We start from the raw sequence: 18,528 nt of genomic DNA on the forward strand, positions 1-18,528 counted from the left end.
CTGGCACAGCATTTATTATTCAAAAAGTTCTTGACTCGATCCGATCAATTAACGGGAAGTAGCTATGCTTCAAGTGTAGAAAACGATGTGAAGTACATGATATCATACTGAACTGCAAAATCTCATCTCGAAGGCCGATTAATTCCCAGTTGCTTGTCGAGAAATGCGAAGGTTTTGGTCGCAAGCGAGTTCCACGCCCCAACTTTGCCTGTCAAGGCCCCCTCCCCCACAGTCTCTGGGATCCAAATCTCCTTCTTCTCAAGAGGAACATGAACGAGCTCATCCATAATGCGTTGCGTGCTAGCATCGGGGAGCTGATAGATAGCTTGAGATGCTCCTGTAACCAGGACAGGACATCTTACCTGCGATAAGATGGTTGCCCCACCTCTTTCTTCATCCACGTCCTTGTCTTTGAAGTCATCATCAGGTCGCCATCGCAGAGAGTATCTCCTGAATTCTCGAACAACATCCGCCGGCTTTCTCTGACCCATCACATGCATTGTCGTGGTAAACTCCCACTTGGTAGGGAAATCCAACGACATGTGAGAGTTGCATGACCAGTCAAAGAAGCCGTCTGAGATCCACCCGCTTAGCCACATGCGCACATACCAGCCCGGCAGTCTCGTCATGGCCAGCTCCCACATATCGTAGAGTGGGTCGGCTGAGATGCAGGCTGCAACACGGGATGGCTCAGCAGCGGCTGTTCTCAGAGCGATGTATCCGCCCATAGAAATGCCTGCTACACAGACGCGGTCAAGGTCGAGATTGGCATCGGGCCGCTCTTTAGCCAAAGCCCATATCCCATCAAGAACACATGAGAGAACCTTTTCGTAGTCAGGTCTCATTGGTTCACCATCGCGCTTCAGTGTGAGACCTTGCCCGGGACCATCGAAGTTGAGAACAGCATAGCCGAGCTCTGGGCCCAGAGTGCCGAAGACAAAATACAGTTCTTCCATGGTTGAGTCTGCGCCACCGCAGTTGATGAGGAGAGGTGTCTTCTGCTCATTTCTCAATCTCTTTGCCTCCGGGGGCAGGAACAGGCGACCTGGAATGTCGATGTTGCCGAAGTGAAATGTCATGTTAAGAACTCTGCCTTCCATGAACTCAGTGGCTTTCTCAAAGTTCTCTGCGCTGAGCTCGCCACACTTCAAGACGCGGCGGTCCAGCGCTGGAAGCATGTATGGGGCAGCTCGGTAGTAGTTGGCAGCCCTTAGGTAGGCGGCCTTCGCTAACGGCGCAAGGCCCTGGCGACTGGCATCTGTAGCGACCTGGCTTGCCCTGCTGGCCTGCTTCCACCAGGCGCGATACCAGCTTTCTGCATCATGTTTCTTGATCTCGCCTACTGCCTCAAGAAACTCGGCAACATCGCACCCTCCGGCAGCAGTTGTCCCAAGAATGCGTGTAAGCTCAAAGTTGTAAAAGGGAGAAGAAAAGAAGTGATGCATTGTAGCATTCGATGGCTGTTCGTTGAAGTTTAGAGAGTTTCGAGCACCTGCCATTGATAAGTGCAAAGGCTGTTCGACAGAGTTGATCTCAGAGAGTGGATGATTTCAACACGCAAAGGGCAGAAGCAATTGTCACTCCCATACACAAAAGATTCATACAGGCAGGAAAGTCACTGCAACTCAGACCTGAACGATTCTGAAGCAGATTTCATGGCGAAACGGCCTGCCACTGTGACTTCTGGGGTGAGCAACTTTGGCCGAACTGACTGGGGTTGTTCGGAGTGACCGGTCGGAGGTTGGATGGCTCTCGGAAATTTCCCAGAATACACTTCTGACAGGATCAGAACCACCGGATTCCGCATGACTCGACGTTTGGCGCCTACCAAGTCACAGAGCATCTTGAAATCTTTGCGGACCGAATTAATATACGACCGTACAATCCCGAAGAATCGTCGGGGCTGTGTTGAGGCTCTCGTCGACACCAAAGCTTGACCCCCGTTACCACGACAACACCCTGTGCCCGAGACACAACAGAAACCGTTGCCAAATCTGTTGTTTTCTTTTACGGCTGAGACAAAATTGTGACCGCATCACTTGCACGCATTCAGTATTGCACAGACTCCCCAGTTTTGGAGATACAGCCAAGATGGCAGTAGCATTCATCCACGTTGCCCCGTTGATCACTTCTTCAGCGTTGTTAGTGTTCCTAATTTCATCATGGGAGAATTCAAAGCTTACTAATGACACCGTGAAACAGTTTAATGGGGTCCTTTGCCCAAGGGGTTGCTTTCAGAAGCTTTCAGAATCCAAAGTTGGGGTCAAAAGCGCGTCGCGAAGTGTTTCTTCACTGGGTAGAAATATTCGCTGGTTTTGCTTGGTCCATGGCTTTGGTGTTCATGTTCAACATTACCTTTATTGGTCTCAATCTCTATCTGGATCCTCCGTCGGGCCTGCAACACGGAGGTGCCCCTCGCTGGCTTTGGGCTGCCGCACTGCTATGTAGCATGGGACACCCCAGGCCTCGCGAAGTTACGGCAGCTTTGATGCGTATTAGCAGAGGTGGTGATCAGTCTTACAGTGCAGAGAAGGTGGACTACTTCTTACAAGGATATCGTCGAGTCAACCTGGAGCATCTCTTCCTCACAGATGGTCCCAGCTGGATCTTCACTGTGGCAGCTGTTACCAAGAACCTGGGTGTTTGTTGGGGATGCCATTCTCAAAAGGCTTCTTTGGCGCTTGGAATAGTTGCCTTGATCATAAGCTGCTATGTTAGCGTCAGGGGGATCTTGCGGTCAAAATCAAAGACTTGAATACAATCAATAGATTCTAATCGTTGATTCTGTCGCCAACTTCGTCAGCTATAGAACTCGAATGTACGCGAATGTGTTTAAATCAGTATTTAGAGGCCTTGAAAAATAAAGAAGACAACGACGCAGAGGAAGAAAATGCTGTTTGTGCGCGAACGAAGGGGATAATACAGTCAATGATGGCTGTTAGACTAGGTCACATAACAGTTATTGGCTTTTTCATAAAGCTGCTCTTTTTGAGAGCAGGTACATTGAACACCGATGAAGCGAAGCAAACAAGGCATGCAGAGGTGATGCCTATATTATCTGTCTCAAGTAGTGCGTGTATATCTCACTCGCAGGTCGGGTAGAACCCATAGAGCCTGAAACTTGCGTTCTCTATCCCAGTCAAACCCGGTATCATTGACCAGTTCCCAAGTGTATTCATATGCAAGACGCGCCAGTAGTAGCTTCAACTCGGTGTAGGCCAAGTTGATTCCCAAGCATACCCGGGGGCCAAGCGAGAATGGTTGCGACGCTTCCTTCAAGTCGTTACAAAACAATGGGTCAAAGTAGTCGTGAGATGCCGGAAGCCACCTCTCAGGATGGAACTCTTCAGGCCCAAAAAAGTAGTCGGGCCGGCGAGTGATACTCCAACCACTGGTCGAAACAACAGTCTGAATCATCATAATCCGTTAGCCAGGCACAAACTTCTGATATCAGGTTACGCACCCCTTTGGGAACGAAGTTTCCATCAACTTCTGCGCCAGGGCTTTCGCGAGGCAACCCAAATGTCAACGGCGGCATGATTCTCATGGTCTCCTCGATACATGCGCTGAGATAAGGCAACTGATGTACGGTGGTGCCGTTCATCTCAGACGCATCTGAGAACTTCTCCTGTAGTTCTCTCTGCAGGCGTTTCATCTTTTCTGGTCTCCTTGCAAGATAGTATGATGCAGCAGTAGCGGTCACTGCCGTGGTATCAAACCCTGCCGCGATGAGTACACCAGCCTGGTTTCCAAGCCACTCTTCAGACGCCACTTGCAGGAAGTTGTCAGGCTTCTCCTTCAAAAGGAAGCTGAACAAGTCCCGCTTTTGCTCATGAGATGGCCTGGACAGCCTCTTTCTTGTCATTGAAGTCTGGTATTTGAAGAAGCGGATGAATTGGCCGATGGAACTCCAAGGCACAACGAGCGGTAGCGTGAGCCATAGTATTGGAAGACGAGGTGCAATTTGCACAATACTCATGAAGTAGATAGCACCATGAATTGTGCTAATCCATGGATGTGTTGTGCCTTGAGAATGATAGTGAGCATTTGGTCTGGTATGCAAGCAAAGTTGCTGGTAGTCAGGAGGCAATTACCTGTTCCGAGTGCGCCAAATGCTTCTCCTAAGGCTAGTTCTCCGATTGTGTCAAAGACGAATGACTGCAGGAGCTGCCTATCATCAGAAACTGACAACTATTATCAATGGAGTAGTTCATGCCTTGTTGAGTGAAAGCCCCTGTTTTTCCGCGGCAATCTGATTGTCAATCTGGGTGATCAACATGTCCAGATTTGTCTTCAAGATCGGCTCTTGAGCCTGAAGCTCCTTGGCACTGAAGCCATAGGACAACAGTTTCTTAGTCTCTTTGTGCTTAATTGGGTCTCTCTCCATGACTATGGTGCTGTATCCGCTTGGACCTGCGTAGAATGATGATTTGAGAAAAGTCTGGCCCGTTTTGGAGGGGTTGCCATAAATGTCTACACGAAAGTATGGTCAGATTGTGGAAGGCTGTGGTGTGACTTTTCATACCTTGCAAGCTTTGGGCAGTATTGAAGCTGAGTTCATTAGGGGCCAGGCGTACAACATCACCTTCCCCAGAATATCAGATAAATCTCTGCGGATGGCTGATTTTGCCTTTGAGTCGGCGCGTTTACTAACCATATTTCTGATGAAGCTTGTGTATGTACTCATGATAGTGGCCAGTAAGCCTACAAAGTTAGACGATAATCCACAAACAACCGAGAATGAGGAGGTACACGGCTCACCAGTGGTAGACATAGGACAACTCACAGACTGCCGCAAGCTTGGGGCCTGGGAATCGAGCCAAGGGGTGAAAGTAAAGGAGGTATACTGAACGGCAGATACCATATATGGAGAGCTATTGTAAAATCATTCAGTCAGCCCCGATTTTCTTCATGATAAAGCAAGGTGTGCATTTGAAGCACGAAAGATTTCGTGATCAGACTGACCGTGAAAATGGCAAGCTTCACCACCTCCCCTGAGTTCCATAACTCTGTAAAAACACCCATCGTTCCGTGAATTAACTATGCGTTCAGACTGAAGTGCGCTGCGGCAGTACGGTGATGAATCTGAGGGGAAGGCACCAAATGCAGCGATGTCGGCCAACTGTGTGCGGATCGAAAAGGAAGCTTCCATGCAAGGAGTGGGTGTTGGGTGTATGTGTCAACCAGCCTGAAAAGCGGGCTACTTGCCGTGCGCACACCCAAAAGTCGGGACGAACTATTCCACCAATTCTCGCGATAACACGTCGGAAATTTTGGCTAGGCGAGCTATCATTGTCGGTTAGTTCGGAGGTTTGGGTGACGGGGACCATAGGCCGAGTCGGGTGAATCACGAAGCGGGCCTAGGGTATTCTTCCAGTAAACACGACTGGAGCCGGAGGGAGCCGGAGGGACAATTGACTTCGATCCAAAGTGACGACGCCGAATCAGTGACAGATTAGAGTTAGACTATCTAGATAGCCTACCGTATAGCTTCAACTAACACATCATTGAAGTCTTCTGTCATTGGCACCAGCATTGCTTTGACTTGCCTGCTGCATCATCTGGTTTTCAGCCTTCGTAGCAACATCAACCATCACCTAGTTTGAAGTATCAACTTCACCAATCAGACGAACAGCCATGAGGCAAGTTATTGAGCCTTCTGCCTCTAAGGCTAAGAGCAAATTGCAAGAGCCCATCGCAATCGTGGGCTCTGCTTGCCGCTTTCCCGGTGGTGCAAGCAATCCCTCTAAGCTATGGGACCTACTGCAACAACCGCGAGACGTCCTTCGCAAGATACCCGAGGATCGCTTTAGCCCTGAAGCATTTTACCACCCCGACGGTACCCATCATGGAACCAGTAACGTTACTGAGTCTTATCTTCTCGAAGAAGATCCCCGTGTCTTTGACGCGGGCTTTTTCAGTATCAAACCAGTTGAAGCACATGCGACCGACCCTCAACATCGCATCCTGCTGGAAATCGTCTATGAGGCCCTTGAGTCGGCCGGACTTCCAATGGAGGGAGTAGCTGGGTCTCAGACTGCGGTTTACGTTGGTCAAATGTGGTGCGACTACAACGATCATCTTCAACGGGACATGGACAGTCTGCCGACATATGCGGGTGTTGGGACTGCCCGAAGTATTTTGTCAAACCGCATATCACATTTCTTTGACTGGCATGGTCCTTCGGCAACAATTGACACAGCTTGTTCGTCCAGCTTAGTCGCCGTCTATAATGCGGTGATGACACTTCGAAACGGCGACTCCCCGATGGCAGTTGTCGCCGGTGCTAACATAATTTTGACTCCCGAGCCATACATCGGCGAAAGCAAGCTGAAAATGCTTTCCCACGACAGTCGATCTCGCATGTGGGACGAAGATGCCAAGGGATACGCCCGTGGTGACGGCGTTGCGGCGCTCATTCTGAAGCCCCTGTCTGCCGCCCTCGCTGATGGCGACCATATTGAGAGCGTGATCAGGGAATGTCTAGTCAATCAAGACGGAAGGACCGCTGAAGGAATCACCGTTCCAAGCTCGGAAGCACAGGCCGAGTTGATTCAGCGAACCTACTCGAAAGCAGGCCTGGATGCCCTTAACCCCAATGATCGCTGCCAATACTTTGAGGCACATGGTACAGGCACCGGTGCTGGAGACCCTAGAGTAAGTCAGTCATGTCGTAATCGACCAAGTGTAAATCGCTAACTAGGTCGATAGGAAGCCAGAGCTATTGCCACTGCGTTCTTCGGTAAGAGTCACCGCAGCGACAACACCGCAGACAAGTTGTACGTCGGCTCCATCAAGACTGTTATCGGGCACACCGAAGGCACAGCAGGCATAGCCGGCATCATGAAAGCTTCGCTTGCTGTGCAACACGGTGAAATTCCGCCAAATCTTCTTTTCAACAAAGTCAGCCCCGCAGTCGCCCCGTTCTACAATAATCTCGAGATCCCCGTCACGCCTCAAACATGGCCATCTCTTCCACCAGGTGTCCCTCGTCGAGCAAGCATCAACAGCTTTGGCTTTGGAGGCACTAACGCCCATGTCATCCTTGAGAGTTTCGACCAGAGCTTGCAACACCCATTTGAGTTGAAGGAGAACGAAAACTCTCGGCATCATCTGCTCTCGCCTTTCGTATTTTCCGCCTCGTCGGAGAAGTCATTGAAGAATCTGATTCAGCATTACGTTTCATATCTCGAAGAGAATCCGACGACAAACCTTTCAGACCTATCGTATACCCTGTCCCGTCGATCTGCCTTGTCTTGCAGAATCTCGTTTCCTGCACAATCAGTCGAGGACTTGCTGGACAGATTGAATGAGTGGCTCAAAAAGACGAGGTCAAGTCCTGATGTATCTCACAGTACTCGCTTCTCGGGCAGCCCAGGCCAAGCTCGTGTATTGGGAGTTTTCACAGGCCAAGGCGCGCAATGGGCTACCATGGGAAAACAGTTGATCACAAATTTCCCGCAGGTCCGGTCTATCCTCACTGATATGGACCGCTCTTTGGGGGCCTTACCGCATCATCATCGCCCGCAATGGTCGATTGTGGACGAGCTTCTGGCTGATGCCACACGCTCAAGAGTTCATCTGGCCGCCTTCTCTCAGCCCCTATGCACTGCTATGCAAGTCGTATTGGTCGACCTTTTACGAGCGTCGGGCGTTGACTTCAGTGCTGTCGTCGGCCACTCTTCTGGAGAAATAGCCGCGGCTTATGCTGCCGGCTTCATCACCGCCAGCAGTGCCATCAGAATCGCCTACTACCGCGGAAGGGCCACTGCACTCGCCGGCCAGAATAAGTCTCAAAAGGGTGCGATGATGGCCATTGGCACGTCTCTGGAGGACGCGGAAGAGCTCTGCGTCGTTGACACTCTAGAAGGACGCATTTCGATTGCAGCAGTCAACTCCCCTTCAAGCATTACACTCTCCGGAGATGCCGATGCAATCGAGGAGGCCCGTCTCATCCTTGAAGACGAGGGCAAGTTTGCAAGAATCCTCAAGGTCGACAAAGCGTATCATTCAGAGCACATGCTTCCTTGTGTGGACTCCTACCTTCGCGCGATGACGGAATGCGACGTGAGCCCTCGGCGGAACACGAATCAGACTTGCGCTTGGTTCTCCAGTGTTCATGCTGGTACCCGAATGCAACCATCAGATCCGGACCTGACTGGGAAATACTGGTGCGACAACATGGCCAAGCCAGTCCTTTTTTCGAACGCCGTAACGAGTGCGTGGGACCAACACGGCCCCTTCGACGCAGTTGTCGAAGTCGGTGCTCACCCGGCCCTCAAGGGCCCCTTCTTGCAAACCCTTCAAGAACTGAACCCGAAGGCATCCAGCCTGCTCTACACAGGCTTGCTGTCAAGGAACCAAGATGATGTTACATCATTCACTCAAGGCGTCGGGACCCTATGGCAAAACCTTGGTCACGGATCTTTGGACTTGGCTGCTCTCGATCGACGGATTGCGCCGAACAAAGCGTCCCCCCGACTTTTGAAGACCCTTCCTTCCTATACGTGGGATCACGACCGCGTCTACTGGCATGATTCTCGACTGAGCAAAGCGTATCGGACGCGAAAGTCTCGTCCTCATGCTCTACTTGGAACGCTTACATCTGATGGACTGGAGACGGAGATGCGATGGCGCAACCTTTTGAGAGTCTCCGAGCTACCGTGGGTCAAAGGCCACACTCTTCAGGGCCAAGTTGTCTTCCCAGCTGCTGGTTACATTGTCACCGCCATGGAGGCTGTGATGGCGGCAGCAGGCGATCGCAGCCCTCGTCTTGTTGCCGTCAACAACGTTGTTATCAGCAGAGCCCTGACTCTTGAGGACGACGTTGACGTAGAGACTTTGGTGTCCCTTTCGAAAATTCGCAACGAGGCTCCTGATGTCATGAGCGCCGAGTTTCAGTATCACGCATTAATTCGCCGAGATGCTCCCAATCTGACATTGCTTGCGACAGCTGCAGTCGAGCTAACGCTGGAACCTGCCAAGGACTCTGACTCAGGTCCCATGGAGCGTCTTCCCTTGCGATCTGGTGGAGATCAACCGAACCTACTCGAAGTCGTTACTGATGACTTTTACGACTTCCTGGAGGAAGTTGGTTATGGCTATACTGGTCCGTTCCGCGCTCTCAAGTCGATGCAGCGCAAGCTTGATTACGGAACAGGAAGACTCCAAATGCCCAATGAGGACTGGAACGGGTCACCAGTACTGATACATCCGGCCTTCCTTGATGCATCATTCCAGGCGATCTTCCTGGCCATGGGTTGGCCTCGAGATGCCGGACTTGTTGAGGTCTTCGTTCCAACCGAGTTCCAGAGCATCAAAGTGGATGTGGCCAACTGGAAGGCCGTGATGTCTCGACCAAATTTAGGAGACGAGATGGTCTTCGATTCAAGGTTGCGACAACTACCAGAGTCAATCACAGGAGACGTGGAGGTCTTTTCGCCCCCGCGTAATCCCGACAGTGATGATGATGTCGCTACGTTGATTCAAGTGGAAAACATCAAAGTCGTTCCATTTTCGCCCGACAGCGCCGCCTCCAACCGACAACTCTACTCCAAGACCGTTTACTACCCAATCACGGTTGATGGTATCGAGGCATCCGGAGGTCGGCTCCCCACTGACCAGGAGCTCAACATGGCTTGGGACCTGGAGCGTGTCGGCATCTACTTTCTGCGTGCCATCGAGGAAGAGTTTTCAGATCCCGAGTCCAGGAGCAACATCGCCGTGCATCACCAGTATTTCTTCGACTTTAGCCATGACATTCTTTCCCGCGTTTCTCAGGGTAGCATACCATATGCCAAGAAGGAGTGGTTGAATGATACCTGGAACGATGTTGCTCCCATCTTTCACAGATATCCCGACAGTCTGGACCTCCAACTAATGCAAAAGGTCGGAACCAACATGGCTGCGTCGATTCGAGGCGAAGCCAATATGGTGGAGATTCTTTTCAAGGACGACTTCATGGACAGATTCTACGCTGGAGCATTGGGTCTCGACCTCACCATGGATTGGCTTGGGCGCATAGCCTTACAACTCTCCCGGCGATATCCCCACATGAAGATGCTTGAGCTCGGCGCTGGTACTGGTGGCGCTACCAAGAGTATCTTCAAACACATTGGCAGCCAGTTCTCTTCATACACCTTCACCGATATCTCAGCTGGTTTCTTCTCAACAGCCATGAACGTCTTCAAGTCTCCCAAGATGATCTTCAAGATCCTGGATGCCGAGCGGGATGTTGTTGAGCAGGGGTTCCAGGAGGGTTCCTACGATCTGGTCATTGCCTCAAACGTCTTGCACGCCACCGCTAAGCTCGACGACACGCTTCGCAATGCGAGACGACTTCTCAAGCCGGGAGGCTATCTCCTAATTGCCGAAGTGACTTGCGCTGATGTGGTCCGAGTACGATTCCCATTTTCGGCTCTACCAGGCTGGTTCAGGGGACATGACGATGGTCGACCGCTGACGGCAACAATCGACACTACGGAGTGGCATCAACGACTGTCTCGCACGGGGTTTTCCGGCGTCGACGCAGTTACCCCGGAGTTCGAACCACTGGCCTGGCCGTCACTCATCATTCTGTCTCAGGCCGTGGATGACAGGATCAATCTTCTTCGAGAGCCTCTTTACCACCCGCCATTGGAGGTACTAACCTCCGATGCGAGCAGTGACGAGGAGTCCCAAAAGCTTGTTCTTGTCGGAGGCCAAACAATGCAGTCTTGTAGCCTGATAGGACAACTAAGCCGCATCCTGGCTCCGTGGTTTGCTGGCACCAGCATTATTCGCGTCCGCTCACTCCGGGACCTCAGCAATCTCGAGTCTCTCGGGCAAAATTGTTGTGTCATTAATCTGGCCGACCTAGACACTCCAGTCATGAGTGATCTCTCGGATGAGTCCTTCGCAGGACTCAAGAAGCTGGTGGAACGACCCCAGTGCCTTCTGTGGATCACAAGTGGGTGCCAAGAACAGTCACCTGAGATGAATATGAGTGTCGGCCTGGGTCGTGTGCTTATCCATGAGATGCCTGGTCTTCGGCTCCAATTTCTGGATTTGGATTCTCCCTACTCATCTCAAGCACCTCGAGTTATCGCAGAAACTTTTTTACGCTGGAAAACTCTTGCAGAGATCGAGCAAGATGACGATTCATCACAAGCGCTCTTGTGGGCTCGTGAGCACGAGCTTGTGCTGGAGAACGACATGCTCAAGGTGCCTCGCATCGCCTACGACGCCGCTATGAATCTGAGATACACTGCTTCCCGGAAACTGGTCACGGAGTCTACGAACTCCCAAATTACTCCGGTACATCTGCGCTCTTCCGGCACTTTGTGGAAGTTCCACAAGCTTGCCACGGTGGGCCCCTCGGTTGAAGCTGGCGACTGGCTGAAAGTGACTGCATCATCAGCAACACCCTCCTATGATGGGCTCTACGCTGTCCTCGCTAGTGCTACCGGTGACAATACTCCGCATGTGGCATTATCAAACGTGAATGGCTCTCTGCTTTCGCCTCAAGATCTCGCAGCTGATCTTTCTGTTGACGCTGATGTGGAGAACCCGAACCAGTTTCTCTCATCACTCGTTTGCGAACTTCAAGCAGCCAGCATCTTAGATGCTGTTCCACACAAGTCCTCGGTCATGCTATATGAGGCAGATGAGGCGCTTGCTGCTTCCGTTCTCTTGAAGGCTTCAGAGAAGGAACTGAGAGTCACTTTTGCCTCGACCTCAGTCAGTCCAGGCAATCTGAAAAGGATAGAAAACGCCTCTTGGGTCAACATCGAGCCACACTCTTCTCTCCGAATGATTCGTTCTCAGCTGCCACCAACGGTGGATATGATCGTGAACTGCGTTGAAACTCGCAACACTAAGCTGCCTGCGACCCTTCTCAGCGCCCTTCCCCAGCGATGCTCGAAGCTGGCCCTGCTCGATCTTGTTCATCAGAGACCTACACATTCCTTCAACCCCCTCGACATCCTTACGACTGCCCTCAAACGCGTGTCTGGCAGTGCCATGAAGAGAGCTTCTACCAAAGCAAAGTCTCTACAGAACCTTGACCTTTCCGAAGATCTGAACATCGGGCTCTCAGTTGTCATTGATTGGAGCTCGGACAGCGGTTCAGTTGTACCAGCGGTCGTACCGCCTGTGAGCAACTACCTCTCTTTCAAGCCCGACCGCACTTATGTGCTCTTTGGACTGACAAGCGATCTCGGTCAATCACTCTGCGATTGGATGATTAATCATGGGGCACGTCATCTTGTAATGACTAGCCGTAGCCCTAATGTTGGCTCAAACTGGTTACGTGCTAAAGAGCAGGCTGGAGTCGAGATCAGAATCTTTGCCAAGTAAGTCCCAACGTCTGCTTTCAACCCGACACATCCCATGTCAATTCTGAACGCCTCTCGCTAACCAAACATTGCAGTGATATCACCGATGAAGCCGCTCTGCGTGGAGTAGTCGAAGACATCCGGACTAGTATGCCCCCAATTGCTGGCATCGCCAACGGAGCTATGGTACTTCGCGACAAGCTGTTCATGGACATGCCGCTCGATATGATGACGCAGACCCTACACACCAAGGTCAAAGGTAGCATCTACTTGGACTCAATCTTTGGCGAAAATTCCGAGTTCAACTTGGACTTTTTTGTCTTCTTTTCCTCAATAGCTGCCGTCACTGGAAATCGAGCGCAGTCAAACTACAGTGCCGCCAACATGTTCATGACCGCCTTGGCCAACAACAGGCGGGCGCGGGGTCTCCCAGCGTCTGTCATGCACATCGGCGCAATCATGGGCGTAGGATACATGGCTCACAACCTCACACGCGCTATTCTCGACAATCTCTGGAGCGCCGGTGCCACTTGGATCTCAGAGAAGGACTTCCACAATTGTTTTGCCGAGGCTGTGCTGGCAAGCAAACCAGACAACGGTGTGAATGGCGACTCTGAGTTCATCGTTGGTTTGCGTCAGCTTGTACACGGAAAGGACAGTCCAGATAAGGTCCTGGTGATGGAAGATCCTCGTTTCAGCCACCTGGTCACCAAGGAGATCTCTTCAGAAGACGACTCATCTCAGGATGCGGGGGCGAGGAAGTCTACCTCAGTCAAATACCTGCTCAAGAGCGCCAACACAGCTAAGTCCGTGGAAAGAATCGTGCGTGGTAAGTCAACAGGATTTCTTCTTTCATGATGAAGTATACTGACACACATTTCCGCAGAGGGCTTTGTCGCAAAGCTAGTTGCCACTCTTCAGTTGGATAACCAAATTCCCGAGGCCGAGATTCTCGGCTCGAGAGCTGATGAGCTTGGTGTTGACTCTCTGGTCTCAGTCGACTTCCGCACGTGGTTCTCTGGCGAGATGTCAGTGGAGATGCCCGTTCTCAAGCTTTTGGGTGGCTCTACGGTTCAAGAGTTGATTACATTTTCGCTGGAGAAACTCCCTGCTGCTTTGACACCGAGTCTCGGAGATGATAATGGAGATGAGCCCGAAGAAGAGGAAACACCCCAGCCGACACGCGATGTTTCTGGCCCTTCCAAGCCTATGCAGGTCACGGAGACTCGTGGCGCCGCGGAACGACCCACCAAGCAGCAAGCTGCGCCAGTCCCACTTCTCGAGATGCCCAAGGTCCCAGACGACATTGAGACAAGCAAACCATTAATGCCAACCGGTAGCTCCTCAAGATCTTCGCCGTCGTTATTAGATGACGCGTTCAGCGACAGTGAAGAAGACGGCGTGGTATCTCTCTCAAGCTCGACAGGGTCAGCATCTCCTGAGCTGGTCACCCCTAGCAAATTGCAATTCAGTCAGGTGGATCGTGAGATTCCCATGTCCGCCGGGCAATCTCGTTTCTGGTTCCTCAAGCATTTCGTCACGGACAAGTCAGCTTTCAACATCACTTTCTGGGCTCAGCTGAGAGGAAACATCAGAGTCGACGCACTTTCCAAGGCTGTCGACACGGTGGCCCAGGCCCATGAGGCCCTCCGCACGTCGTTCACCACCGGTCGAGATGGAAGCCCTACTCAGTGCATCAGGGCAAAGGCGCTGTTGAAGCTCGAGCACAAATTTGTTCGCGATGAGAGCGACGCAAGACTTCTGTTCGATGAGCTCAAGTCCCATGAGTACGATATCGAGGCAGGGGATTTGATGCGTTTCAATCTCCTGACGCTTTCGGAACAAGTTCACTTGCTTGTCATCGGGTATCATCACATCAATATGGACGGCATCAGTCTGGAGGTCTTGCTTGGCGACATTGAGAAGGTTTACTTCGGGCATCCGCTATCGCCGCCAATTCAATACTCCGAGTACTGCTGCAAGCAAAGCCAAGACCTTCATTCAAACGCTTTCGCCGATGAGAAGAGATTCTGGGCAAAAGAGCTGACTAATCCTGCACCGACTGTTCTCTCCCTGCTCCCATTCGCCAAGACGACACAGCGGAAGCCGCTTGACAAGTACTCCCACAATCAAGCCCAAGGCCAGGTCGACATTGCTGTGACTAGGGCCATCAAGGCCGCTTGCCGTCGTACGAAGACTAGCATGTTCCACTTCCTACTGGCCACCTATGCTGTTCTGCTGCATCGTCTTCTGGAAGTTCAAGACTTCTGCATCGGCATTGCTGATGCTGGTCGAGAGATGGGCACATTTGCTCAGAGCATCGGCATGTATCTGAACTTGCTTCCTTTGCGATTCGCTATGAGCGGCGGCCAGCGATTCAAGGAGGTGTTGGAGAGCTCCAGGCGCAAGGCGCAAGCAGCGGTGGCTCACGGGCGACTACCTTTCGACATGATTCTCCAGGAAGCAGGCGTCGAGCGCTCTGATACCTACAACCCATTGTTCCAAGCCTTCCTCAATTACCGACCTGGTGTTAGTCAAAATCGCACCTTCTGCGGATGCCAAGGTCAAGGTGAGGACTGGGTCAGTGGGACAACATCCTACGACATCATGCTGGACGTCATTGAGAACCCAGACAGTGCTACCCTGCTTCGGTTCGACGTCCAAGGATCGCTCTACACAAAGGAAGACGCCCAGACGTTGATGGACACCTTCGTGACCCTCCTGGAAAGCTTTGCCAACAACACGGACGTTCTTATTGACGAACCATCCTTGTTCAACCAAGGGGAGGCTCAGAGAACACTAACACTTGGAAGGGGCCCTGAGCATATCTCCGTGTGGCCAGAGACTGTCCTCCATCGCATCGATAGGATTGCCCGTCAGCAGCCTAACTCGCTCGCTATCACCAACGGTTTCGCGTCCTCACTCACTTATTGTGGACTGAAGAGACGTGTGCAGGCCATCGCCCAAGCTCTCCATCAGAGTGTCGGAGGACGGCGCGAGGGACTCATTGGCGTATTCTGCGAGCCTTCCGTTGATGCTGTCTGCGCGATGCTCGGTGCCATGTGGGCCGGATTCGCATACGTTCCTCTTGATCCTACCCTGCCCGCCGAACGCCTTGCTGTTTTGGTCAAGACATCCCAGCCGCTTCTCATCCTGACCCACGACAAGACCATCGATCGTGTTGCAGATCTGGGACCAACAGCTGAATACATCGCTCACCTCAACGTCTCTCATCAGCAACCCGCCAGCTTGAGTTCCATTCCCATTTCTGCCAAGCCTCAAGAACCCATGGCGGTGCATTTCACAAGTGGGACCACGGGTACTCCCAAGGGCGTAGTCCTCTGCCATGGTACGGTCGTCAATGTCGTCGAGGCATGCGCCGACATCTATCGGACAGCGTCCAACGTGGTTCTTCAACAGACAGCGCTCAACTTCGACATGGCTCTCTGGCAGATCCTGATTACCCTCTGCTCAGGCGGCAAGCTTGTCATTGTGCCACAAGAGAAGAGACTTGACATGACGGCGATAGCTCGCCTCATCCGCCAGGAAGAAGTCACTCTCACTATTGCCACGCCATCTGAATACTCCGCTTGGCTCATGCATGGATCGGAGGATCTTCAACATAACAGGCACTGGCAGATTGCCGTCATTGGCGGGGAGCAATATTCATCCTCGGTGGATAGCGGATTGAGAAACCTGCAGCTTCCTCGCTTACGACTGATGAACTTCTACGGGCCTTCTGAAGTCAGCTTTGTCTCCCACTATATGGAGGTCTTCCCGGGGATGGCTTCCAACGACGACCCAGTACCTGTTGGCTTCCCCCTCCACAACTATGCCGCATACATCCTGGATGCCGCACAACGCCCTGTTGCTCCAGGCATGACTGGAGAAGTCTACATCGCCGGCGCCGGTGTTTGCAAGGGTTATCTAGACAATACGGCCTTGACTGAGCAGAAGTTCGTTGACGATCCTTTTGTTCGTTCCGATCTCGCAAGGTCTCAGGGGTGGACTCGCATGTACAAGACTGGCGACAAGGGGAAGATCAACGAGGATGGCACGCTGTCCATCTTGGGGCGTATCGAAGGCGACGCACAACTCAAAATCAGAGGAGTCCGAATGGAACTCGAAGAAATTGAGAGAGCCATCTTGAACAACTCGGACGGCCTGCTCGACCAGGTTGTCGTCTCTCCCCGTGGGGAGGGCGAGAGCAAGTATCTCGTGGCCCATGCACTGTTGAGTGCCCGAGGGCGTCACAACATCAACATCGACGAGCAGCTGAGGGACATCTTGCAAAACATCACAAACCTCCCCAGAGTCATGCGACCAGCCACAATCGTCCCTGTGACTAACTTGCCTCTGACGATTCACCGCAAGGTAGATCGAAGAGCTGCGGCAAGATTACCTGTGAACACGCCGCAGCTTCAACAGGCTTCCCCCGTCAGCCAGCATGAAATACCGCTCACCATTGAGCAGCATGAGATGTTGCGCCTATGGAGTCGCGTTCTAGGGCGCTGTCCGGTCGATCTTTCCGGTCCTGCTTCTGTCATCGACTTCTTCAATCTTGGTGGCACCTCTCTTCAGCTCGTCGGCGTGCAAGCCGCTATTCAGGCCCAGTTTGATGTTTCTGTCCCAGTGGTCGAACTGTTCAAGAAGAGCAGCCTGGAAGCAATGACAGCTCTTGTCGCCACTGAAATTGAATCAGTCAGTGATGACGAGAGTGACGTTGATTGGGAATCTGAGACGGCCCTACCCGACCTTTCGCCGGTCTCCGAGAATATTCTCTCACAACATCCGACGGTATCCGTTCGTCAGCCACCCCGCGTGGTCGCTCTCACTGGCGCGACAGGCTTCGTCGGACAAGCTATTTTGCGTTCCCTCTTGGCCACACCCTCCATTGACAAGATCCACTGTCTCGCCGTGAGAGACACAACCCGCCTTGGCGAGATGAGCAGCGATCGCAAGGTAGTTGTCCACCAGGGCGACCTCCGAGACGCGTCTCTTTCACTCGATGACAGCACGAAAGAAATTCTGGCGCGGACCGTCGATCTCATCATCCACAACGGCGCTGATGTGTCCTTCTTGAAACCTTACGCAGCTCTTCGGGTACCCAACGTCTCCAGCACTAAGTTCCTAGCAACAGAAATAGCGGCGCCTCGACGGATTCCGATTACATACATCTCCTCGGCCGTGGTGGGGCGCCTCGCTCCAGAGTTGGACGCCTTCGCACCGGTCCCAATGTCCCACCGCCCTCCTCCCCCAGGATACCGTGACGCTTACGGAGCTTCAAAGTGGGCAAGCGAAGCCGTTCTTGAGAACGCAAATCGCGATCTCGGTATCCCGGTGACGGTCCGCCGTCTCTCAAGCGTGACCGGCGCCGGCATCCCGGATTCTGACATCATGAGCAACCTAGTTGCTTACTCTGAGAAGCTGGCAGCTGTGCCAGTGACCCAGAAGTGGAAGGGTGTCCTGGACTTCGTGTCGGTGGACCGCGTTGCTCAAGCTGTTGTTGCGGATGCTATGCGACGAAGTCGTGCGGACGAGGTCCGATATCGCCACGACTGCTCTGATGAAGTAGTATCGCTGGATGCAGATGGTATCAGCGGTTTCATCAGTCAAAGGCTACACGGCAAGCCTGTCAAGGTTTTGCCAATGACGGAATGGATTGGCAAAGCCAAAAACGTTGGAATGAGTGATTTGGTGTGCACATTTTTGGAGCAGGCTGAGAAGGAGTCAGGTATTATCACATTTCAGAAATTGCTGAAGTAGAGGTCAAGATCTAGAATTCGGCATTTCCTTCTAGACGGCGTTGGGGTGTTAAGGTGCATCACGATAGAATTTAGGTATTCACACAATGGATTGTCTTTCGTAACATCATCTTGATACCTTGAACTCAGAACAGTGTCCATTTCTTGTGATGCGGTGATAGATCTCCTAAGCCCTGCGGTCGCCGCTTATCTCTGAGACAGGACTGGGGCCCCGTCTTCAAAGACTGCATACTGCCTATTACCGCCTTCACCTTCTGGCCATCTTGGCGAGAGAATGGCAGCCACGGTGAAGACAGCCAAATCAACAAGGTCAGTAGACCGATCTGGTTCACTTTCACTCCAAAGGCCTCGTTTGAATGGAATTCAATTGGATTTCAATTCTGTCTGCTGCGCTATGGAGATGCTTGAAGCCTAGCCCGTTTTCAACGTCTCAATTTTTCGATTGCGGC

The 18,528-nt window shown here is 52.1% G+C and overlaps 2 protein-coding genes across 2 annotated transcripts; one reads left to right on the plus strand and one right to left on the minus strand.

Annotated features, from left to right (window-relative positions):
* Positions 1-122: 122 nt before the first annotated feature.
* COL26b_012399 (uncharacterized protein) lies at positions 123-1,445 on the minus strand (the record flags this gene model as incomplete). The annotated part of the gene is made up of 2 exons (XM_053185043.1): positions 123-314; positions 363-1,445. 2 exons carry the CDS (start codon positions 1,443-1,445, stop codon positions 123-125), a joined length of 1,275 nt encoding a protein of 424 aa, XP_053031025.1.
* Positions 1,446-6,267: 4,822 nt separating this feature from the next.
* Positions 6,268-18,080, plus strand: COL26b_012400 (putative Hybrid PKS-NRPS biosynthetic cluster; the record flags this gene model as incomplete). The annotated part of the gene is made up of 5 exons (XM_053185044.1): positions 6,268-6,657; positions 6,712-10,948; positions 11,120-12,332; positions 12,410-13,143; positions 13,201-18,080. 5 exons carry the CDS (start codon positions 6,268-6,270, stop codon positions 18,078-18,080), a joined length of 11,454 nt encoding a protein of 3,817 aa, XP_053031026.1.
* Between the last annotated feature and the right edge of the window lie 448 nt (positions 18,081-18,528).

Source organism: Colletotrichum chrysophilum (assembly GCF_026319265.1).
Source record: "Colletotrichum chrysophilum strain AFK26 chromosome Unknown scaffold_174, whole genome shotgun sequence".
NCBI classification, from domain to species: Eukaryota; Fungi; Ascomycota; class Sordariomycetes; order Glomerellales; family Glomerellaceae; genus Colletotrichum; species Colletotrichum chrysophilum.